The sequence below is a fragment of the Micromys minutus genome (assembly GCF_963924665.1).
Source record: "Micromys minutus genome assembly, chromosome: 10".
In the NCBI taxonomy this organism is placed as follows: domain Eukaryota; kingdom Metazoa; phylum Chordata; class Mammalia; order Rodentia; family Muridae; genus Micromys; species Micromys minutus.
The window spans coordinates 25,718,192-25,743,226 of NC_137979.1; the positions used below are offsets into that span (position 1 = coordinate 25,718,192).

Genomic DNA, 25,035 nt, shown 5'->3' on the forward strand with positions numbered 1-25,035 from the left:
TTCTAAAAGGATAAGTTGGAGAAGTCAAGAGGCAGACACCTGACCTACACACGCACAAGAACACACAAACATGTATATACACACAGCAAAACACCCAAGATTTAGGTTTACTTAGATTTGTGGTAATGATTTGCTCAAGTTTTCTACAAGAGACAGGTTAAGGTTCCTAGGGACTGACTTCCAGTCCAATTCAGTGCCAGGTCTGTATCCCACCTTGCTTGCCTTTGTATGTCTGTCTGTCTGTCTGTTTGTTTTGTGTTTTCTTGATACAGGGTCTAGCCAGGTAGCCCAGGCTAACCTTAAAGTCTTTATACTCTCTCCCTGCCTTCTGAGTGCGGAGATGACAGAAGGAAACGCTGTGCCTGGTTCCTGCCTGCCTAATTTCTATGTGTACCCAGCAATAAGGTCTTGGTCATTTTCCCAACCTTCTTGTGCAATAGCCTGAAATCACTTCTCCTTAGTCCTGTACAGTTCTCCTTTGCCCTCACATAACAGTAAAGAGCCTCTTTCTGACTCATAAATCTTCCCATTTCTCTCCTCCCTTTCCCCTCAGCGAACGGTTCCTTCTTCCATTGGCTACAGTTCTCATCATCACGTAGGTTCTAGGGCAAAGTGGGGCTTCCTATTTACTCCGACAGTGTGTTACTACGAAGCCCAAGCTGTTCTCAAAATTCAGGTCCTCCAGCCCTCACCTATCAAGAACTGGGATTACAGGTTCTTGTCATCACACTAGGTCCCTAAAAGGACAGCAGGATTAACTTTCCTTTGTAATTTACACAAGGGTGTATGCAGACCGCTCCCATTCAGCTTCAGATTCCCAGGTTCCACTAAATCCTAGCAAGTGTAAAGACTTTGCTTAGTGCTACACAAAGGGATTCCTCCACCTGTCCCCTCTCGGTCTGGTCAAATTTAACTGTCTGGATAGACCTGGTTTAAATGTCACCTGAAACTAGGTGTGTCTCTCAGCGGTAGACGTCTTTACCTGGCCAGAGGTCCTGAATTTGATACTCAGTAGGGCATACACAACCCCCTCAGCAATCTCGGACCTCACTCCTTATTCTCCACCCAACCAATAGAACTGAAAAATAAATAGGAACGATAGTAAGGGCAGATCTATTGATCTAAATCTAAACTTGTTCTCTTATGTGACCTTGGTCCTCGTTGTCCTTTACTGTAAACCAAAATAGTGGCCTGGAAGTGTGTGTGTGTGTGTGTGTGTGTGTGTGTGTGTTCGCGCGCGCGCGTGCGTGTGGCGTTTTATACGTATAGGGGAGGAGCCGGTGGTGCTCAGTCCAAGTTTTCCTAGTCTGTTTCTGACACTTCATGCTTATTTGCAACCTGCACACCCTCCTCAATAATCCAAGTACACTCTAGTCCTTTCCCTTAGTAGGAAGGAGCCCACTCCGTGAGGAGGATACCAAGAGTCGTGATAACAAAGCTGCCTTAAAACGACGCGGTCTTTGGCAGATTCTCAATAAGAAGCAGAGGGTCATTGGGGGAGGGGAATAGTGAGCGAAGGCAGTCCTAGACAAGTCTCCACCCAAGGTCACGGCGCCCGCCCAACAGGCGACGAACCTGGGAAACGTCTCCCGGAAGCCCCGCCTCACCGGGGGGGGGGGGCGAGGCCTCTCCTTTGAGCCCGGACGCGTTGCCTTTAAGGCTTTGGAAGAGTCACTGTACCCATGGACTGACTACGGAGTGCTTGGTATTTTGTCCCTCATCGACTGCCGTGGGCAGGCCGGGCGCGAGGGCGGGACAGGGGAAGCGGCGACGGGGTCAAAGGCTAAAGCGCGCACCACGTGGGCCGGTGACTCCGTCCTTCCCGCAGCGGCAGCGACGCGCAGGGCACTTGGGTTAGTGGCGCGGCGTGCGGCGCGGACAGGCGAGCCGGACGCCCGCTCCCGCCATGGTCATCAAGACGGACGAGTTGCCGGCGGCTGCCCCGGCCGATAACGCCCGGGAGCACGGCTCGCAGGCCGGCGGCAAGGGGCGGCCGAACGGGGCTGGTGAGTGGGCAGGGGGCAGGGACAGCTGGGCTAGGGCCCGGGCCGAGTCAGGCCGGAGGGCTCGGGACTCGGTGGGAACAACCGTTTTCCCTGCGCGTCAGTGTGGGCGGTACACTGGGCCGCCCCCGCGCTGAAGGTCACCTTCACTGGCACCCCTGGCTACGGCCTGGACTTCGCACGTGGGGACCGTGGAAGGGCAGCCACGGCGGACACAAGCGCGCAAGATCGTGGGGACACGTGCGCGCACACGCGGTTTGGTTTCAGGGTGCGCCGCCGCCACAGACCGATGGAATCGGCGGCCCCACCCCCTCCGCGGCCCAGCTTGGGGAGCTCTTGGGGCTGGGGGCAGTGACACTTGTGGTCCAGCCTCCTTCTGGTTCTCTTGTCCTAGACGTTCCTGTGCGGCAGAACTGCAGCATTGTGAGTGAGGCTCAGTTTGGAGCTCCCCAAACTTGGACTATGGGAAGAGCGCAAGTTGGGGTGTGTGTGTGTGTTATGGGGGGTTGTCTCTTGTACATTCTTAGAGACAAGGGCTTTTAAAACCCCAGATCATCAGGCTATGGTCTCAATTCTTTTAGTTTTTGGCCTCTACTTGACCTGGGCGGTGGGGGTCCTGCCTGTGTGTGTAGGCAAAGCTTAGCCGTTTGTCAGGGGGAGGTGTTTGTGCCTGAACTTGATCATTAACCTGCCTTATTGCGAAAAGTGGGTCAGACTAGAGCTGCTGTTTTTTTAAGGCAAAGGTCATTAGTGTGGAGTGAAGCGCCCAGCTCTCCCCCGTGGGGGCTGTGTGGCAGTGGCTTTGGGAGTGGCAGAGGCTTGTCTAGGGGTGGGGCCTACTTGTACTTCGCCTGTGTCCTTTCTGTTATTTTCACCAAGTCTCAGGCTCCAGCCTTGAAACTGAAAACCCCTTCCTAGGGCCTCCTCACTCTTCCTCAGACTGTTCCTTTCTACCCAGGATGCCAGTGAGTGCAGACTCCCTTTATCTCTGTTTTCCTCAGCTCTTGACCATAGGAACTCGTCTCAGCTCATTTTCATCACTCTTCCCAGCTTCAGTGAGCAGACTAGGGCTCACAAGGGAGTAAGAATAGGCCTGATGGGCCTAACACTCACTAGACTGCTACCCATCACTGTGAACTTACCTTGCCCAAGACAGGGCATGAGTTGTACAGAACAAGAAATGCTGAAAATATCGTGGCTCTGGATCCATGGGCAGGCTGGGTAAGAGAAGGTTGGAGCTGGCTGTTTCCCCTCCATCAAAGAGATCTGAAGAGATATGAAGCAGCTTGTCCAAGGTCATAGTGATTTCATTGTCTAGGGAACCATTTGGATTTCTAGTTTATGGCTAGCATGCCAAGCCTACCCCAGCCCAGCCTAGAGAAAGCTGAGATGGGCATGTTGGTTTATCATGTATGTGAGTCACGGAATTTAGGGACTGGAATGGTAGAAGATATTTGGTAAATGAAGCTCCCTTCTTAACTATATGCTGACGGATTCTTGGGGGTCAGAGCATCTTGGTAGGACCTTGGCTTCTGTGTCCCAGAAAACTGGTATGGATAACTGAGGCTCATTTTATGGCGATCTTGGATCTGTTCAAAAGAAGAAACATAAATTGAGCCTGTGTTGTGTATGTCCTGCCCCCCCTTGCCTTCTGCTCTCCCCTGGTAAGGTTTCTGCATATGTATCAAAGTGCAGGCCCCTGACCCTCACTCTCCAGAACCTTTGAGGAGGGTCAGTTACCTTAGAAATAAAGTAACTTTTAGGGGTTAAGAGAACAGGCAGGTTTTTCAAGTTCACAGTGGTGTGTCAAGTTCCTTCTGCACAGGGGAGGGCTCCCAGAGCTGGGCGTGGAAACTAAAGGGGACCTGGCAGACTAGGGGAGAAGTTAGGGGGTTATAAACTCTCCAGCAGGATCTCAAAGCTCTTCTGGGTGGTGTCTGAGAAAACGGTGAACTACACTCGGACCTTGAAAGCCTGTTTCTGATCTGGGGAAACAGGAAGAAGGCAAACAGGGTCTTTTATAAGCTGTCTCTCTGCCTCTGTCCACTGGCCTTGAAGTCCTGGGTTCCTAGGATGGAGCGATGGGCCTTTTGGGTTTCTACTTCTTGTTCTAGCTTCACCTGCTGTTTCCTTAGCTAGGGTGTGGCCTAGCCCTGGCATAGTCTCTGAAGAAAGACTGTCAGACTGGAGCGGCCTACGGAGGCTACTTGTGATTACTCAGACCCCTTTGTAACTCCTGCCTGTGACCATCTCTGGCTAGTGGAGTCCCTGTATAGGCCTAGGGAAGGCTATATGTTGTCTTTCCACTCTGGTCTCTTCTAGAGACTGTAGGAGTAAGTTAGCATATGCACTAAGTGTCATTCAGGCAGTTGGTCCCATTCTACAGAGGTCTGCCTTTTTATTTCACTTCCCTAAAGCCTAGGTTCTCAAAGAACCTCTAGGATCTGAGTGCAGGGGAGTAGAGACTTGGGTGATCTCATGGCCTCATGCACCACCTGGACCGAGTCCTTAGGCTTCCAGGAGGAAGGCACTGCTTTAGCCTGGTCCGTTGGGGAGCATAACAATAGATAGTACCCAGTGACTGGACTTGGGATTCTGACACACATACCTTTTCCTAGACTTAGCTTCACAGCCTTTTGTTTCTGTGACCTTGGACAGCTCACTTATAAACTTGTTGTAGAGCTTTAGTTTCCTTGAGTGAGATGGGATAGTTGATCTGAATATGGTCCTTCTGGGGAGGGGCCTGGAGTGAACACTGGCTTAATGTAAACTAGAGTGGAGACAGTGTTGGCATCCTTTAGCATATTACCAGGCTGCCTGCTCCCCTCCCAGGATTAGGGTGTGTTTGAAGAGGGGGTTAAAAGGAATGAAGCTCTGTCTGGATCTGACCCTTCTTGCCTCGGGTCATAGTGTGAGGTTCAGAACCTGCTAGGGCTGAAGAGAAGCCAAAGGTATGCTTAGCCATTCCTGGGAATGGAGGGACCTGGAGTGAGAACCCTGCTCTTTTCCCACCCCCATGCTGGTTAGTATGGATGCCAGAGCAATCCTTACTGGGCCCTGGCAACAAGTCAGAGGCCCTGCAAATTCACCCTGGCGAGGCTGGGCGTGCTGCTTCTCCACAGTGTGATGGCCTTCAGCCTCTTGCTGGCAGCTCTGTTTTCCCCCAGGGGAGACATTTGGTTTTCTCCTGGTGGCGCACAGGCTGCTGGGAAGAGAAGAGGTAGCCTGCCAGCTTCTTGGTGCAGCTTGACGTTCTGAAGCTTGGGTGCAGTTGTCCTCTGGGAGATTGGGGGCCCATCCCCCTCTCACTAGAACCAGTAACTCTCAGGAAGAGGCCAGCTGCCAGGTCACCTGCAAGGGGCAACAGGAGCCAAAGGCCTCAGCCAGTCCTTTGACCTGAGAGGAAGGCAGGGTGCTCTTTCAGTAGCTGGTGGACTAGGAGTGGCTATCTGATGGCCTGGGCCCGGGTCTGTGCCAGCTGTTGTCAGCAGCTGGCTGAAGCGGTCCTGCCCACCACCCATGTGAGTGGAGCTGAGGAGAGGACACCCTTGCTGAGCCCTGCTCCTGCCAGCCTGCCCCCTACACCTTCTATCCAAAGGGGCCCAGGTACCCCAAATGCTGGGTTCCTCTCTTCCTCTAATGACTTCACTAGCAGTGATCCCTTTCCAGGGGTGTGCGGGGAGGTGGGCCTAAGTGCTAGTAGTAGTTCTTTCCAAGGTCCTGAAGCCAGTGGGGCCTCCTGGCCCTCAGTTGTCCTTCTGCCCGACCTTGAACAGAATGAGAGGCAGGGGGAATGTGCCCTTCCCCGGGCTGCCCCAGCAGGCCTGGCCCCACTGAAACCTGAAGCCAGCTGGAGCTCCAGCCCTGAGCTGACCAGCTGCATTACCACAAGGATAGAAGCAGAGAATGGAACAAGGGACAGAGGCAGCACTGGGCCTGGTCAGGGGACCTGGCTGCCTTACTGCCATGGCAGTCCTGAGACTCCAGAGCCAAGAAGAGTGCAGCCACTGACTGAACCAGGTGGGCTGTGGGGCTGTGTGGACTCAGTGACTAACCAGAAAAATCACTTGTCACAATCCTGTGCTGGAGAGGCTTTCAGGTTCCCCTGGAGGAAAGAAGAGAGCCAGGATTGTCTGTCCTGGAGAAGAGGAAGCTCTCTGGGAATTCTGACTTGTCTTAAATCTGACTATCCCAGGCTCCGGTCCCTGGGCTTAGGAAAAAGGGCTGGGGTTCATTTTGCCTTTTCCCTCTAACTTCCTTGTCCTCTACTGCAAACATGTGGAACACGGGCTGTCTATTAAGGTCCAGGTTTAATTGCCTACTGTATACCTTCAGTGATCAGAACTTGGTCTCTGTTTGAGTGAGAGCCTTTCTAGTTTCTGCCTCCATTCTAGGAAATTGTCAACCTAGAAAGTCATCTCAATGGAACCCTACTGCTATACCATTGTCTTTTTCTTAGGGGCTGAGTCCTCCCTGCCTGGGGCTGCTGGGTCACTGAAAAGGCTATTCTTTGTGTCCTGTGGTTCTTGGATGGTACTCCTGGTTTGGAGAGGGTATGATGTGGTGCAGATAGCATTGACATTACTGGAGGCCCATAGTGACTAGTGGTATGAGCTGGTGGTTCACTTTAAACCTTTCTAGGCCTCAGTTACCCATTTCGGGGATAAATGAGTTGGTACTGTATCTGAAACCCTAAATGTTCTATTTACCAACTATTAAGTTAAGGGGTACAGGAAAAGGGCTGAGGCTTCTCTCCATGACCCTGGTGTTACCTATCTATTTTGAGCCAGTCTACCTCCTTAAGGCTCCTTGATTCGGACCTTTGGGGTCTTGTACCCTGTTACCACTCCTGATGGCATGGTAGGAAAGAGACACTGGGGTCTGGGTGGGCTGGGCTGACATCTATAGCAGGGCTATTCTGTCTGGAACAGTCCTGCTCATAGCTGGAATGGTGGGGCTACAAGCCAAGGGGGCCATTCTGGATGACAGGTGCTGGGGCCAGGCTCTCTGTTTGCCAAGTGGATATCCAGGCAGACCTATGTTTAGCTAGAGGGTTTCTGAGAGGAGGTCCTTGACTTCCCAGGGTCAGGGGGGCATCTCTTTTGTTCCTCTTAGTGCTGGCATTGGGTTGGGGGAGTAGGGTTGTCACCTCTTCCTCTCTTTCTACAGCATGCAAGTTGGATACTGCACACAAATATTGGGCTTGACTGTAGATTAGCATTAATTAATTTGATATCTTTTCATTGAGCTAGAGTAAGGCAGAAGGTAGAACAGAGAGCTGCTGATGTGAACAGCTATTCACAGGAGCAGAGTGGCTGCTCCTGGAGGCAGTGACAGGGCTGGTACTTCTGCCAGCCCAGGTCATTTGGGAAGGCTCTGGAGAAAGTTTATGTACCTGGAACTTAATAAGTTGCAAGGGTCAGGTGCAGGCAGGCAAATCTCTGAGTTCAAGGCTAGCCTGGTACAAATCGATTCCGGGATGGTCAGGGAAACCATATCTTGAAAAATGAAACAAAGCAGAAGAGTTGGAGTTTGCCCAATGGATCAGTATAACATGGGTGACAGAATAATCCAGCAAAAGCTATAGTATAGTTCACCAGGGATGTTGTGCGTGGAGGGGACATAATCAAGACACGGGTGAAAGGAAAGCAGCTAGCAGAGCTGAGACTGGTTTTAGGTGCCCCAGAATGCTGGCCACACTTGAGTCATCAGTGCTTTATCGGAAGGGTTCAGAAACTGTGCTTTTAATATTGGAAAACTACCAAGGCCATGGCTGCAGAGCCCCAATACCTAGGAGCTGGTTGCAGGTTTAGGGTAAATGACAAGGTACCAGGGAGAGAGCAGGGACTGGTTTGTCTGAGATAATAGATTCTGTTCTAACAAAATGAGCCTTTAGTGATATCTAAGGGGAAGTTACATGTTGATTGTAGTTGACGTGGTTGAGAAGCTTAAACCAGGCTTTGCACTGGCCATCAGCTCACAGATGGAGAGTTTTGAATCCATATGAGAAATGAGTTAGAAGGGGCTGAGGTCAGCCTGTAGCTCAGGATCACTGGGGAGAATGGATCAGTGGTTGGAAAAGGAGATGAGCAGAGCCTTGCTGCTAGAGAAGGTTGGTTGTGTCATTGTGGCCCTAGAGAGAAATCCTGACTGCTGTGGACAAGGAGCAGTGCATGGAAAGGGAGAGCGCAGAATGTGGGAAGGAGACGGCGGTGGTTTACACAGACTTAGTGTGGAGGCTGGTCTCTAGTAGGTCTATGGAATAGATTTACTCCCAACTGTGTGAAGTAGAAAGCCCCATCTGCCCAGTTAGGCCCATCTGACTCAGCTCTCACCTTTCCCAGATCCCCCCTCAGTCATGCTGTTGAATGGTGACTGCTCAGAGAACTTGAAGAAGGAAGAAGGGACATCTGAGCCACCTAGGGAAAATGGGCTAGATGAGAGTGAGCCTGGAGATGAGACCACTGGACAGGAAGTCATTGTCATTCAGGACACAGGCTTTTCTGTGAAGATCCTGGCCCCTGGCATCGAGCCCTTTTCCCTGCAGGTAAGATAGAGGAAGAGGTGCTGGGGACCAGGTATGAGTCTGCTGCTGGAGAGGAGGATGTTTAAAAGCTGAACCTTGTTTTTGCATGTGCTGGACCTGTGGGCAGGAAGCTGAGTCCTGCTTTTGCCCAGGGTCTGGGCTAGCACACTAGATGAGGCTGAGTTCAAGTCCTTGCCTTATGACAAGCATCAGCAGCCACTGGCAAGGCCGAGCCATTTGCTCTAGAGGCTTTAGTGTTGCTTTCCCTGCTTTTTCCATCCTCTGGTTGAGGAATTGCCCTTGGTTCCTATAAATAGTTTAGGCCTGGGCTAAGCTCTGTCTAGTAAGTTCATATATGTATAAGTATGTATAAACACAAATGCAGATGAATATGGTATTCTTGGATAGGGGTTGGAATTTAAAATTTAAAACCCAAAAAGTAGCAAACTGGGATTTATTCTAGGAACCCAAGTACTTGGCCTGGTAGCATGGAGGTATGCTCTTGCACCTACTCATATAGTTTCTTACTAGAGTGGTCTTTCTCCCTGGCAGGTATCCCCCCAGGAGATGGTACAGGAGATCCACCAGGTGCTCATGGACCGAGAGGATACTTGTCACCGTACCTGCTTCTCGCTGCACTTGGATGGCAACATGCTGGACCACTTTTCAGAGCTACGAAGTGTGGAGGGGCTGCAGGAGGGCTCGGTACTCCGAGTTGTGGAAGGTTGGTCTAGACTGAGCTGGTGGCTTCCCAGCGAGATCCCCAGAGTTAGGCCAGATATCTTAACAGACACAGTTACTGTTGTCTGTGCTCCATCTAGGCACATGGAGGTCGTCCTGACTTAGAAGCCTGCTTATGCTGTCACACCCTTTTTTTCTACTGAATGGCCCACAGTTTAAAGTCTCCATTTTTAAAAATTCAGCCAGTTACAAACTAGGATTGAAATAAGCCTATCAAATTGAGAAAAGATAAGTGTTGCCTCTTTCATAACCGGAAAGTTTTGTAGCTCTCTTTTTTTATTGTTTGCTTTTTTGTTTTCTTTTGAGACAAGGTCTCTCTATGTTGCCTTCGCTGTCCTGGAACTTTTTTCGTAGATCAGGGTAGTGGGAAACTTACAGAGACCTGCCTTCCTGTGCCTCCCAAGCTCAGGGATGTTTTCTTGCTCTTGAGGGAGGATGTTGGTGTCGGGTTTGCACGCCTGTTCTGTTGTGGGAGATGGTTGTAGAGAAGCAGCTCATAGCAGCTCAGAGAGGATCCCTAGGAATGTCAACTCATTAAGAGCAGATGTGGAAACAGCATAGTTTATGCCTGTAATCTCAGCATTTGGGCAGTTAAGGCAGGAGCATCGTGAACTGGAAGTCCACCTGGGCTACAGAATAAAACCCTGTCTCAAAACCAAAAGGGAGTTAGTGAGGTCTAGCATTGTCTGTACCACAACTGACTTCTCAGTTGATCGGAGAACCACTTGTCCTTTCTACTAAAATCCTCAAAACCTACACTGTAGGGCAGTTTTAGCTCTGAGGTTCTTGGGATGTCAAGTCCTTAGACAATCCCTTAGAAGCACACTGTGGAGCCCTAACAGCTCCACAAAACTGGAGGTATCTGAACAAAAGCCTATGGCTCTAGTGAGTTATTCAGTACCTGAGTAGGCTTTAAGAGCAGGTGGTAGAATGTTCTATGCAAACAAGGACCCCACTAATAAGAAGGGGTGTGTGTGTGTGTGTGTGTGTGTAAATCAGAAACCCAGCTCAGGTGTTTGTCTTTGGAAATTTGGAAATTTTCTGCTGACAATGTAAGGCTAGTTTTCATCTTGATATATAGATGAACTCTTGATCCTCCACCACAATGGTTGGGAGTCTAGTGAGGTCCCATCATAGCTGACTGACAGGAAAATTAAAAATGGAACTCTAATTGGGAAATTCAGTGTTTGGGGGTGTGGCTCAACAGTTAAGGGTATTAACTCTTCCAGTAGACCTGGATTCAGTTCTCAGCATCTACATCAAGCAGTTCACAACAACCAGAAGTCTAGTTTCAGGAGCTCCGATGCCCTCTTCTGGCCTCCATGGGCACTCCACTCCCCATTTGGCATAAAGTAACACAGAAACATACAGATACACTCACATTTAAACTAAAAACACAAATGAAAAATAAAAACTTGAACAGGCATAGTGATCTTTGTCTACTCTTGGCACTTAGAGGCAGGGACTTGAATATCACTGTTAGATCTAAGCCAGGGCTATATAACCCTGTCTTAAACTTTCTCACTTTGCCCCAACCATGCAAAAAAACAAAATAAAATAAAATAAATGGAAGCTTTAAGCTACCCTAGCAGCTGAAGATTCAGCTTAACTCTACACATTTCCACTACCCCAGCACTGTAAGCAGAGACAGTTGGGCACATGGCTTTCTGTCTATGATCTCAGTACTTGGGAGGCTGAGGCAGCCATAGCACTGTAAGTTGAAGGGTCTGTGTCACATAACTCTAAGGTAGCAAGAGCTTTAGAGACCTTGTCTTCTATCTTCAGCCAACTAGCCCTCTACCCCATGAAAACACTTACAAATCTCATTGCAAGTCAGGTTGTTCTAATATGCCTGTAGTAATGCTTTCCCTCCTTTTGGTAGAGCCTTACACAGTTCGAGAGGCCCGAATCCATGTACGCCATGTTCGAGACCTCCTCAAGAGCTTGGACCCATCTGATGCCTTCAATGGAGTTGACTGTAACTCCTTGTCCTTCCTGAGTGTCTTCACTGATGGTGACTTAGGAGGTGCGGAAAAAATTGTCACTTGGACTTGTGCAGAGGGACAGAGGCCTGAAGGCCTGAAGGGCTGGGGGGCAAGGGTAGGGGTTTGCTGAAGTTCAGGAAAGCCAGGGACACATTAAGTAATAGAAATAGTTGGTTCCTGGCTGACCACCAGCCTTGGGTTCCTCAGACAGTGGGAAGCGGAAGAAAGGCTTGGAGATGGATCCCATCGACTGCACACCACCAGAGTATATCCTGCCAGGGAGCCGGGAGCGGCCTCTGTGTCCCCTGCAGCCCCAGAACCGGGACTGGAAGGTAAGACTTTAGAAGCATCAAGGAAGTTAGACCCTGGTTGGAGGATCCTAAAGTCCTATCTCCTCATGTTTGGCCATTTGTGCAGCCCCTGCAGTGTCTGAAAGTGCTCACCATGAGTGGCTGGAACCCACCTCCTGGGAACCGCAAGATGCATGGGGACCTCATGTACCTGTTTGTGATCACTGCTGAGGACCGGCAAGTCAGCATCACTGCATCCACGAGGGGTTTCTACCTGAATCAGTAAGTCTCTGCTAGTCCTCCATGTGCCATGGCATGTCCCTGTGTTCTGAGTCTGATGACAAATACTTAGGGCACCTGCTTCGTGACCCTCTCCTTGCAGGTCCACAGCCTACCACTTCAACCCCAAGCCTGCCAGCCCCCGCTTCCTCAGCCATTCCCTAGTAGAGCTGCTCAACCAGATCAGCCCAACCTTCAAAAAGAACTTTGCTGTGCTGCAGAAGAAAAGGTAGCACCTTTACCACCATGCCCTGCCCTACCTCCAGTCACAGGCTGGACCCCACACCAGCACCCCTGTCTGAAGAAATGGTGTCCCGGTGCCTGAGAGTCCCTGGTTCAAGGGGCCAACAGCCCTGGGAGAGGTGTCCATTTGCTGTATCTGACTTAAGTTGGCATCTGTGGGTAGGAGATGCCAGAACAGTGAGGGCCTCAGAGAAGAGGAGCTCACAACTGGCACTAAGCTTGGAGGGGTGTCCCACCTTCCCATTCCCCTGCTTGCCACAGGGTCCAGCGCCACCCGTTCGAGAGGATCGCCACCCCGTTCCAGGTATACAGCTGGACAGCCCCCCAGGCAGAGCATGCCATGGACTGTGTGCGTGCCGAAGATGCCTACACCTCGAGGCTGGGCTACGAGGAGCACATTCCTGGACAGGTGCTACCCAGACCCGCCCTTCCTGCCAGGCTCCTATGCACCTCCCAGTAGGCTCCCTCTGATCTCTAGGGCCTATCCACAGGGAAGTGGAAGAAGGGGATAGCCCAGAGCAGGTCAGGAGACACAGGCTGAGCCTGCCTCTGCCTCCCTGGTCCCTCCACAGACCCGGGACTGGAATGAAGAACTGCAGACAACAAGGGAGCTGCCCCGCAAGAACCTGCCTGAGCGGTTACTTCGAGAAAGAGCCATATTCAAGGTGACTGCAGCCTTAAGCCTCACTGTCACTGGGCTTGTGGGTAAAGAGAAAACTAGAGGCTGGCACTAGCCTACCTTTGTTGGCAACACTGGAGATGGACTTGCAGGGTATGTCAACCTCCTGCCTCCCACAAAACCACCTCAGATTTTTGCTATGGCTTCATTGAGATTCTTGAGACCATAGAATGAGAAGTTACCTATTTTTCTTGGCCATCTTCATGTCCTCTCATGACCACATGGTGCTCTCACTAAGCCATGGGGTGCCCTGCTGGAGTGCGTCTGTGGCAGCAGCACATTGATAGAATGTGTATGCACATGCGTGGTGGGTGTTGGGCAGACCAGTCACTGTGAGGCAAGTCTCTCCTTTTACTGTAGGTAGGTCTAGGGATTGAAGTGCCATAGTCAGACTTGGTGGCAGGGACCGTTACCTGCTGAACCATATCATTTGGCCCTGCATACTCCCTTTTGTTCCTGATGGGGTTTTTTTTCAGTAGAATTGTTGAGGTTTCAAACTGTTTTTAAGAAGTGGTGCTGTTGCCCGTTTGTAAATGTGAAGAACCTGAGGCTAGGGTTCCTTGGTTCCCTGGGCCTAGCTGCCTTTGCCATGTAGGTAATCTGGGCCAGGATAGGATGTGCCTTGGTGCTCTCACCCTCCCAACTTTGGCCTTCCCAGGTGCACAGTGATTTCACAGCGGCAGCCACAAGGGGCGCCATGGCAGTTATTGATGGCAATGTGATGGCCATCAACCCCAGCGAGGAGACCAAGATGCAGATGTTCATCTGGAACAACATCTTCTTTAGCCTGGGCTTTGATGTCCGGGACCACTACAAAGACTTTGGTGGGGATGTGGCAGCCTATGTGGCACCCACCAATGACCTGAATGGTGTGCGCACATACAATGCCGTGGATGTAGAGGGGTTGTACACACTGGGTACTGTGGTAGTGGATTATCGTGGCTATCGAGTCACAGCTCAGTCCATCATCCCTGGCATCCTGGAACGGGACCAGGAGCAGAGTGTCATCTATGGGTCCATTGACTTTGGCAAGACAGTGGTGTCACACCCTCGCTATCTAGAGCTGTTGGAGCGCACCAGTCGGCCACTCAAGATCCTGCGCCACAGAGTGCTCAATGACCGAGACGAGGAGGTGGAGCTCTGTTCCTCAGTTGAGTGCAAGGGCATCATCGGCAATGATGGGCGCCACTACATCCTCGACCTACTGCGCACCTTCCCACCTGACCTCAACTTCCTTCCTGTGCCTGGTGAAGAGCTGCCCGAGGAGTGCTCTCGAGCTGGCTTCCCCCGAACCCATCGACACAAGCTGTGCTGTTTGCGTCAGGAGCTAGTGGATGCTTTTGTGGAGCACAGGTGAGGAGTGGCTGCTGTGGGCCAGGACTGACAGGGAAGCTGGCTCAGGGTCATCTGTTCTGAGGAAAATCTTAGGAGGGAGAAACTCCAGCCTGCTTCCTAAATCTCAGCCTTTCCTGCTGCAGATCTCCAGATGCAGAGACTTGGCCTCTTCAGTTGTAGAGTAGCAAGTGGCTAAACCAGTGTTCCCAGCAACGTGGTCCTGGGCTTTTAAGAAATGTTTGGAATCTCCTAGGGTTTAAAATACCAGTCAGTGCAGATGTAGAGTTAGGAGATACTCAGTGAGAGTGCTTATGATATAAACATGAGCACTTGGATTCTAATCCCCAAAGCATCAACATACAAGGTTGGGTCATAAGCATGTGTTAACCCCACCACTGTGGGGAGAGGGTAGACACAGGATTCTTATGGGAACTTGCTAGTTGCTGTGAATGCAAGTTCAGTGAGAGGTCCTGTCTAAGGAAGTGAGGTGGGGAGTAATATAGCAGGACAGTAGATGACTTCCTGTGGCTTCCGGTGCACATACACACCCATATAAAGACATAGAATCAGGCATGGTGGGTGCACACCTTTAATCCCAACACTCAGGAGGTAGATGCAGGTGGATCTTTAAGGGTTAGAGGCCAATCTGGTCTACATAGAGAAACCCTGTTTCCTGATAAGTAAATATGCTAATATAGTATGACAAGGCTAGGAAGTGGGGCTTCAGAGTGCTGGGCTGCTGGCACTGATTGCACCCATCTGCTGTGTCTCACAGCACAATGAACTCTTTCCAGATGCCACTGGCATTCCTCTTTCTCACTGCTGAGAGCCCTGGTCTAGAGCCTCTCCCTCCCCCATATGCCCCAGCTGTCTTCTAACTTGAGGACAGTTTAGTGGGGTTTTGTTTATTTATTTGCTATTGAGTCATGGTCTTGCTGTGTAACAAAAGCTGGCCTGGGACTCACAATACTGTCTCAGCCTTCCTAGTGCTGGTGGGAATTATATGATATACAGCATTACACTTTGGCTTTGCTCTGACCTTCTCTCTGGTGGGGTTGCTAGCCTGGCACAGGCATACATGCATACTCACATGCCAGACAGGACAGACTGTGTCCCTATGCTAACAGGATAATGTTCCCAGTGCCAACATTTTTGGCCCCAAATATCTGGAGACTGGGCCTGCCTTTTGGTTTTTTGGGTTGTTTTGTTTTGTTTTGTTTTGAGACAAGGTTTCTCTGTGTAGCCTTGGCTGTCCTGGAACTCATTCTGAAGACCAGGTTGGCCTTGAACTCAGAGATCTCTCTGCTTCTACCTTCCCAGTTCTGAGATTAAAAGCGTATGCTGACACCTCCCTGGCTTTTTTTCAAAGAGTTAAATGCTATAGTCATTTACATATATATACATGAATGTTTTTGCCTACATGTATGTGTACCACATGTATGTCAGTTTCCTTTAAAGTTACAGGAGGGCATTGGACTCTCTGGAACTGAAGTACAGACGGGTACAGTGGGAGCCACCATGTTGGGACTGGAAGTTGAATCTTAAACCACTGGATAGCCTGGCTACAGTCTCTACATCTCTGCTTCATCATGTCTACTCTGCCGCTTTTAGGTACCTTCTCTTCATGAAGCTGGCTGCCTTACAGTTGATGCAGCAGAAGGCCAGCAAGGTGGAGACCTCCACCTCCCTGGAGAACGGTGGCCCTCCCTCTTCAGTAGAGACCAAATCTGAAGACTCAATAGGACCTGAGGCAGGATGTGAGGAGGAGGGCAGCAGTGCGAATGGCCTCGCTAAGGTGAAGGAGCTGGCAGAGACCATCGCCTCAGATGATGGCACAGGTGGGGTTGCTGTGCTTGTTTGGAGAGCCCAACCTGTTCCTGGCAGTTTAGCTCCTGATCTCTGAGGGAGGCAGGCAGACATCCATAGAGTGGGGTGGGCAAGAGGCTCATGGGAGCACATCTCTACCTCCTATCCTCACACATCTCCACAGTAGACCCTCGAAGCCGAGAGGTGATCCGCAATGCCTGCAAGGCTGTTGGCTCCATCAGTAGCACGGCCTTTGATATTCGCTTCAATCCTGACATCTTCTCCCCAGGCAAGTAAGAATGGATAATCAGTGAGTGAACCCCGCAGCCAAGGGCAGAGCATTGTGGATGGGCTTGGGCTCTTCGGCAGCAGAAAGCTGCCCCCCTGATATCATCTGCCTGGCTTAAGCCTTCCTGCTCTACCTCCCCAGGGGTTCGATTTCCTGAGTCCTGCCAGGATGAAGTTCGGGACCAGAAGCAGCTGTTGAAAGATGCGGCTGCTTTCTTGCTCTCCTGCCAGATCCCTGGTTTGGTGAGGAAGGGGCTGAAAGGATGGTTGGGACTGCCAAAGGGGGCTGTTGCAGACCTTGGTACCTTCTGCTCCTTGGTCTCTAGATCACATGTAGAACCTTCTTAGAGCTGCTGCATTAGCCTCTCCTAGCCTGGCAGGCTGGCAGCACTCAGTAAGTCAAAGGAGGCATCAGACATAGGCTCTACTCTGACAAGGCTGAAATTCTGGTCCTAGGAGGCTCAGATAACAGGGGCCTAGTATTTCCTGTTCGATTGATTTCACTAGCTTTCTGCCTCAGCTCCTGACTGAGAGGCTGAATGAGAGGCTTGCTTCCTCTTAGCCACATATACCTGGGCTGGGTGCCATCTTTGCCTCATGGATAACTGAAGTAAAGCTGTGGTTTCGTCCCACATGACCAGATGACCCTGTGTACCTGTTGGACTTAGGCCTTTACCCAAGAGGTCACGCTGCTTCCCAGTGGTTCTTTGCTAGAAGGCAGGGACAGGTTCCTGTGCCCTTTTCACACCTTGTCTCCTCTCTTCCTCATGGAAGTCAGGGCCTTAGTTCTATCCTTCCTTTAGGGTTGTGGGGAAGACCCAGAGGGGTAGGGGCTGGTCTTGACCTGATGCGGCTCCACAGGTAAAGGATTGCACAGAGTACGCTGTGCTGCCCATGGACGGAGCCACACTGGCTGAGGTGATGCGCCAGCGAGGCATCAACATGCGATACTTGGGGAAGGTGCTGGATCTGGTGCTGCGGAGCCCAGCCCGAGACCAGCTGGACCACATTTATGTGAGTGGGGCTTGGCCTGGGAGGTGGTGGTGGCTAGAGGCCTGGAACCTGTCTGAGACTCCTTCTTTGATCTCCCTTTCCCCCCAGAAAATTGGCATTGGAGAGCTCATCACACGCTCTGCCAAGCATATCTTCAAGACATACTTACAGGTGACACACTCTTTCCCAACTTGGTAGGACCCCCTTGGGTAGCATGGAGCCTGGAGAAGAGCCCTGGGTGGGGGCTTAGAGCCATCCTGACTTCAGCCAAAAATTTTGGTTCAGGGAGTGGAGCTCTCAGGCCTCTCAGCTGCCATCAGCCACTTCCTGAACTGTTTCCTGAGCTCTTACCCCAACCCTGTGGCCCACCTGCCTGCTGATGAGCTGCTGTCCAAGAAAAGGAACAAGAGGAGGAAAAACCGGCCTCCAGGAGCTGCAGACAACACTGCCTGGGCTGTGATGACCCCCCAGGAGCTTTGGAAGAACATATGCCAGGAGGCCAAGAACTACTTTGACTTCCCCCTTGAGTGGTATGGGCACAGGAGACAGGGTCACCACAGGTGTAGAAGGCTGGGGGCTGGGGTGGGGCAGCATCTAGGGCCTGTGATCTAGGGGCAGTGAAATGAAGGCAACAGGCATAGTTTTGTGGGACCAGCATGGGGAAGTGGGGCTGGCTGTGAGGGTTAATGCTGAGCAGTGGATTGCAGTGGGTATGGACTCGAGTTCAGCAGCGGTCCAGAGTGGCAGGCAAGTTCAGGGCTGCTCAGCCCCTGCTCCTACCCCTAGTGATTCTGTGGACCAGGCTGTGGAGACCTACGGGCTGCAGAAGATAACACTGCTGCGGGAGATCTCACTGAAAACCGGGATCCAGGTGGGCCCTCCTTTCCAGCCTGGACCACAAAGCAGGGGGAAGGGAGCTTTCTTGGGATGGTAGTCTCTGGACATGTGATGGTAGGCTGGGAGGTGCTGTTCTTGTGTCCAAGACTTTGGGTGTTGGGTCCTGTCCCCAGATTCTGCTGAAGGAATACAGCTTTGACAGCCGCCACAAGCCAGCCTTCACTGAGGAAGATGTGCTCAATATCTTCCCTGTGGTCAAGCATGTCAACCCCAAGGCCTCGGATGCCTTCCACTTCTTCCAGAGTGGACAGGCCAAAGTACAGCAGGGTGCGTGGCACTGTGGGCTGGGGGAAATGGGAGTGTCTCTTGCCCAGACCTGACCTTGCCACCCCGGCTGCCTCGTAGGTTTCCTGAAGGAAGGCTGTGAGCTCATCAATGAGGCTCTGAACCTGTTCAATAATGTTTATGGAGCCATGCATGTGGAGATCTGTGCCTGTTTGCGTCTTCTGGCCCGCCTCCACTACATCATGGGTGATTATGCTGAGGTGGGTAGGCTGTGGCACTTCTGGTTGTCACATATTAGTTGGAGCTACATGAAAGATCTGGGGACCACACTACTGCCCCCTTGTTAAAACAGGGAGAATGCTGTCCCTTGGGTTTCCATGTATAGAGCAAGTGGCATCCAGAGAGCTCCAGAGTTATTGTTCCATGAGCTCCTCGACCATTCACTTGCTGTCCTTGGGAGGACTCAGTAGCTATCTATGCTCTGTAAGGTGAACGTGACACAGCTCAGAGAAGGTGGCACTAGAGTCTGGAGTGAGAGCTGTAGCACAGTAGTGCCCCTGGGAAGAGCAGCCCATGGCCTCTTTTTTCTTCAGTACTTACTCTGGCTGTACTCCAGCTATTTCTCTGGCCTGGGCTCTCAATCAGAGGCTGTCCTAGGAAAGCTTTTCAGAAATGAATGTATTTTCAGTGTAGTTTTGGATCTGGTTGTTTTTGTGTAGACTTTGTCAGATGCTCTTACTGTGGCGCAGATCTCCACAGTCACAGCAGCCTTCATCCTGCTGCTGCCTGTGTGCAAAGAAAAGGAGTTGTAGGCTAGCCCATGCGGTGCGGGGCTGCTCCGTTGGGGAGCAGTGCTCACCTGAGATGGATACCATCTCTTTCCAGGCCCTCAGCAATCAACAGAAGGCTGTGCTAATGAGTGAGCGGGTGATGGGCATTGAGCACCCCAACACCATCCAGGAATATGTGAGTAGTAGCCATGCCTGGGGTTGGCATGTAGGTGTGGGTGCCTGAGGCTACCCTGACCTGCCATGACCCTACCCACAGATGCACCTGGCCCTGTACTGCTTTGCCAGCAGCCAGCTGTCCACAGCCTTGAGCCTCCTGTACCGTGCCCGCTACCTCATGCTGCTTGTGTTTGGGGAGGATCACCCTGAGATGGCATTGCTGGATGTGAGTATCAGAGAGAAGAGTATGGGTGAACAGACCATGGATGGACTTTGTGCAGGGGTGGGGACTGACTTAGTTTTTCCTTATGCCCCAGAACAACATTGGGCTGGTGCTGCATGGCGTAATGGAGTATGATCTATCCCTGCGCTTCCTGGAAAATGCACTGGCTGTCACTACCAAGTACCATGGGCCCAAGGCCCTTAAAGTGGCTCTCAGGTGAGCCTTGCTGGCTAAGACCCTCAGCAAACTCTTGGGAGACACACACACAGAGTGTGGTTGGGAGGGGACCCAGTTTTGTCTTAACACAGTTGAGAAAAAGTTCTTTTAAGCTCTGCCTGTGCTCAGTGCCCTTTCCTTGAGTGGTTCCTTGGGAGCTTCTAGGAGGATCTAGTCCTTAGGTGCTCCACTTGCTCTCTTTTGCCCCAACATTCTGTTCCTTCCAGCCACCACCTTGTCGCCCGTGTTTATGAGAGCAAAGCTGAGTTCCGGTCAGCCCTCCAGCATGAGAAGGAAGGTTACACCATCTACAAGACGCAGGTGGGCCTCAGCAGGGGTTGAGAAGGCTGTGCCTGTGGCTGTCCATGCAGCCCTGATCTCCCTTTGCTTTGGCTCTTGTCCTTTATAGCTAGGAGAGGACCATGAGAAAACCAGGGAGAGCTCCGAGTACCTCAAGTGCCTGACTCAGCAGGCTGTGGCCCTGCAGCGCACCATGAATGAGATCTACCGTAATGGCTCCAGTGCCAACATCCCACCCCTCAAGGTATGGACCTGAGCTGACGGGTGGGTGTAGTACCCTAGCCTTTTGCTAGGCCATGCTAACCTGGCCTTCCCCACCACCCTCAGTTCACAGCTCCCAGCATGGCCAGTGTCCTGGAGCAGCTCAATGTCATCAATGGCATCCTCTTCATTCCTCTCAGGTGAGAGCCTCCACCCAGCCCTGGCAGTCAGCCTTAGGTTTGTTTACAAAGTTACATGAGCGGAGCTCCAGACTTTTACTATGACCTGTAGTAAAGTTCTTGTGATTCCTCCCAGACACCGTGTAGTCCAAGAAAAACATAGCTATAGTGTTTTATTTTCCTTTATTTTTGTTGTTTTAGGTTCTGTTGTTGCTTTTGTTTTATTGTTTGCCTGTTTGTTTGTTTTGAGACCGTTTCTCTGTATAACAGCTTTGGCTGTCCTGGAACTCACTCTGTAGACCAGGCTGGTTTCGAACTCAAAAAGATCTGCCTGCCTCTGTCATCCAAGTGCTGGGATTAAAGGCGTGTGCCACCACAGCCTGGTCATTTATTTTATGGTAGAGTTCAGTGCTAGCCCAGGCTAACCATGACCTCATGATGTAGCCCAGGTCAACCTCAAATTTGTAGCAAACCCTGCTTCAGATGGGTGTTGGAATTAGATTGAGCTGGCCTCAAACTCGTGGTCCTATTACATCAGTTTTTTGAGCGTGAGGGTCACAGTTGACTTGTGTACCACTATCTGGTTTCTTTTCAATTGTTTAGGACCTTGTTCAAATTTTTTCTTTTTTTTTTTTTTTTAAAAAAAAGATTTAGTTTATGTATGTGAATACACTGTTGCTGTCCTCAGACACACCTGAAGACAGCATCAGATCTCATTACAGGTGGTTGTGAGCCACCATGCGGTTTGCTGGGATTTGAACTCAGGACCATCTGGAAGAACAGTCAGTGCTCTTAACCGCTGAACCATCTCTCCAGCCCTCTTCTTTTTCTTGTTTTAGACACGGTCTCGTGTAGCCCAGGTTTACCCCAGAACTAGCTATGTAGCTGAGAATGTGAACTTGTGTTCCTGTGTTTGTTTCCCAAGTACAGGGATTCCAGGCTGTGCTGTTGTACCTGGCTGGCCCTCTCTTCTATTATTATCTTGGTGATCTTTCACTTCCAGTCCATATGATAAGACTATTTGAGCTGTCTGCTCTTACAGTGCAGGGCTGTGATTTGTCAGCTAGCTTTTTGAAAACTCCCCCACAACTCTTGCAGACTGCTTTGAAAGTACCTCCCTCCTGGATGTGGGAGATGCTGTTGGTGGACCAGCTGGCAGTGGGATGGAGCCCCCTTGTCGTGTTTGCTGTCTGTGGTGTGCTGTAGAAGGCAGAGGCTGAGAGCAGACTGAACTCGGGTGTAGGGATGGCACTCCCACCAAATGCTGTGTCAGGTGTAGGTAGCACTCCACCTTTAGGACGGCCACGCCGTATGCATCTCCACTGTCTGTGGCAGCGTACTGGTGTACGGGAAGCTGCAGGGTGGCACAGGATCCAGGCTACTCTGACTTCACTTTTGCCTCCTAATGTTCAGCCAAAAAGACTTGGAAAACCTGAAGGCAGAGGTGGCACGGCGACACCAGCTCCAGGAGGCCAGCAGGAACAGGGATAAGGCTGAAGAACCCATGGCCACTGAGTCTGAGCCAGAGAAAGCCCCGGAGGACATGGGCTCCCCTCAGACTGCCAAGGAAGGTCCTTCTTCCCTGAACTTACAGGGATAAAAAAGGAGAGAAAAATGGACAGTTCAGCAGCTCCATTACCCAGTGATGCAGACAGATTCCGGGAGAATTCTGGGGACATGCCTTGCAGATTGGGAGAGGAAGCTAGTCCTCCACTTTCTACCCCCACCTCACCCCACCATCTGCCTGGGGCCCTGCCCTGGCCTGCCTGCCCCTAAAAGATGGTTTTGCACTGGTTAAATGAATATTCAATGCAGAGGCCTAATTGAAGACACAAAAATGAAGTGTGTAGGCATCAGCTCCAGCTGGGGGGGACAAGTGCCTCCCCAGCCTCAAGCAGATGTGTGTGTGTTCATGCCTGTGGATGTCTTGCTCCGTCCTTCCTGATGTATATAGCCCAGTCAGTTCTGAATGGATGACATGCAGATGCAATTTCTCAGGTCATTTATATGTTTGACATTATGGCTGCTGCTTTTGTTGCCACTACCCCTGGGTCCAGCCTGGCTTAAAGTCCAGGTTTAAGCCAAAAAAGATGGGGGCTTTCATGTGTCCTGGGACGGGGGACCAGCTGTCTGGTAGGGTACACGGTGAGACCTGCAGTGACTTTACTGTGATTGGGCCTGGTCTACCTGTAGCCTTAGGGTGAAGGGAAGGGGCCAGCAGTGGTGGACCCCACGTATCCATGTGCCTGGCTTTGGCCAAGCAGGAGAGGAGGTCCTGCCACAGGCTTTGACTTGCCTCCCTGCTCCCTGTACCCCAGGTGAGCATAACCTTGGGGGCCAACAGTCTGAATGTATCTTTCTCCCCATTTTAACCTGAGCTGCCTAATGCACAGTTGGGTAAGGGGTGGAGACCCAGGGCTGAATTGTGGATCCCAGGGAAAGTGCTGTGCACAGGAGTGAGTGATTGTCACCTCGGTGGAGCTTGGCTCCTTCTTGGTCTTTGCCATATAAGCACTTATACAATGAAGCTCTTGGGTGTTGGGGCTCCTACTGCCTTGGCTGCCCTCTCTCCCCTCCCTGCCTGTGTCTTTCTCTTTGTCTGCTGTCCCTGAAGGAGAAGGCCACCCTTTGAGCTTAAGGGAGCTGTTTTAGGCAGAGCCTCTGCTTGGGGCTTTTCTGGAGCTGCTGATGGATAGTGTCTGTCCAGGGACCTTGTTTCAAAGGGAATGGGCATGGGCCAGCAAGGCATCCCCACAGCTTCCAAGAACGTTTTCTTGTTTTTAAACCATCACGTCTTCATTTCACATTGGAATAAAGTGAGTTTTTGAAACCTGCTGCCTCAGCCTCCCTGTGTGCTCTGTGGGACATGTTGCTATTGCTTGAGTGAGGCTGTCAGAAGTACTACTGTGAGGTGTGTGTGTGTGTATATATATATGTGGTCAAATTCAACATAATCAAGTCTTTGAAGTGAGGGGTACGACTCCATTTGTTTGCCTGGGCCCTACATGAGAAAAAAAAAAAGGCTGCTGTGAAGGATGTGTGGAAGGACTGGTGGCAAGCTTCGGATTCTTTTGTAGTCTTCTGAACATCTCACTAGCTAGGCTTGTGCCTTACTCCCTTCCCTTGTGGCTGGTAGATGGGGTTTGCCAAGTAGAAAAGAGGAGTGCTGGTTTAGTAATAATGTAAGAGCCAGCTTATGTAGGGCTAGTGCAGAGCTGGCCAACTAGTAGAGTTCTCACAATGGTGACTCCTAAACAGTCAGCAGGCCTCATGCATCCTTGAACAGCTTTCTGGCCTCATGATGCTTGGTGATTCCAGAGTCCTAGAATTACGTGTGATGGTCAGACTTTATGAAAAATACCAGCCCTAATTTGTGGTCCTTTCTTTCTTAAGCCAATGGGAGAAAGATGTTTCTGATCTTGATACTAAAGTATTATTACATACCTACCAATGATTTTTGACCATTTAGCCCTACTGTATGTTCCCTTTATAATTTGATCGTTTGTGGTAAGGTCTCTGAGCCTGGACTAGCTTCAAAATCCCTTTTAAGCTGAGTGTGACCTTGAGTTCCTGGTTACAGGTGTGCAGGTATTCTAAATGCATTTCCTCAGTTGTTGAACACATTTCTGAAAAGGGACATCACACAAAGTTGAGGCTGCTGTACATGAGTTTAATTTCCATTATAATTTAATCAGGTGCTTACAAGTCACCCTAGAGGCCCATTTTTCTTGGTTGGTTCCCTTAAGCATATTAGTGTTATTAAATTCCTTTGTAATGTACTGTAGGGGTGGAAGAGAGGGCTCAGGTGTTAAGAACTTTGGTTATTCTCCAGAATGACCCAGATTTGGTTGCTAGCTCCCATATGGGAGTTTACAATGGTTCACAACTCGTTAAAGGGATCTGGCACCCTATTCTGGCCTCTGGATACTAGGGAGATAGTATACTTATGTACACACATGCAGGCAAAATAACCTGAACATGCAAAGATCTTTAAAACTATGTGTAGGTATGAGTGCAGTTAGTGCATATGTGAACCCAGAGAATGACTTTTGGAAGATTGTTCTTCCTTTCTATATTGGGTTCTGTGATGGAATCCAGGCTGTGAATTCAGGGCTTGTGCAGCAAGCACTTCTATCAGCTTAGACAGCTCACTAGCCAATTAGATCTTTGACAACTCAACCAGAAACTCAGTTGAGGGCCACAGAACAACCTGAGGAATCCCTATATATTCTAGAACTCAGAGCAGCTTCAAAGCAAGGAGGTATTCAACTGTTAGGGCTATTAACTGACTCCACTGACCATATCAGGAAGCTGGATGTGGTGGTACATGCTGAGTGAGGCTGGGCTATCAACGGAATTCAAGGATAGCCTGAGACAGATGTTAACCCTGTCCTGGCCACTTCACACTGAGGAACTAATAAAGTAGTCAGGTGTGGTAGATGTCTTTAGTGCCAGCACTTGGAAAGCAGAGACAGGTGGATGTCTGTGAATTCCAGACCAACCAAAGCTTATCTTTTTAAAAAAAAAAATCCAACTACTGTCAATTAGTAATTTAGTAAAAAAAAAAAAAAAAGACACTTAATCTCTGGCCTCCACCACATACTGCAGCATAAACACATGCCCATAGGTATATATGTAAATTAATTTTAAAAATTAAAAACCAGCTGTTTTCAATGTTC

The 25,035-nt window shown here is 50.5% G+C and overlaps 1 protein-coding gene across 3 annotated transcripts; it reads left to right on the top strand.

Moving 5' to 3' along the window:
* The first annotated feature begins 1,813 nt into the window (after window positions 1-1,813).
* Window positions 1,814-23,191, top strand: CLUH (clustered mitochondria homolog). Of its 3 annotated transcripts, none has more exons than XM_080923778.1 (26): window positions 1,814-2,006; window positions 8,348-8,550; window positions 9,082-9,253; window positions 11,153-11,296; window positions 11,463-11,587; window positions 11,673-11,827; window positions 11,928-12,053; window positions 12,329-12,476; window positions 12,640-12,732; window positions 13,405-14,099; window positions 15,693-15,919; window positions 16,072-16,176; window positions 16,318-16,418; window positions 17,037-17,189; window positions 17,277-17,339; window positions 17,454-17,698; window positions 17,955-18,039; window positions 18,179-18,332; window positions 18,411-18,550; window positions 19,176-19,256; window positions 19,338-19,463; window positions 19,555-19,676; window positions 19,904-19,997; window positions 20,086-20,220; window positions 20,304-20,377; window positions 21,770-23,191. In XM_080923778.1, the coding sequence occupies exons 1-26, from the start codon at window positions 1,907-1,909 to the stop codon at window positions 21,954-21,956; spliced, it is 4,053 nt and encodes a 1,350-aa protein (XP_080779904.1). In that variant the 5' UTR covers window positions 1,814-1,906; the 3' UTR covers window positions 21,957-23,191. The 3 variants fall into 3 exon arrangements, with proteins under 3 accessions (XP_080779904.1, XP_080779905.1, XP_080779903.1); XM_080923779.1 differs by having other exon boundaries at window positions 16,075-16,176; XM_080923777.1 differs by lacking the exon at window positions 1,814-2,006 and adding an exon at window positions 5,560-6,023.
* The last annotated feature ends 1,844 nt before the right edge of the window (window positions 23,192-25,035 follow it).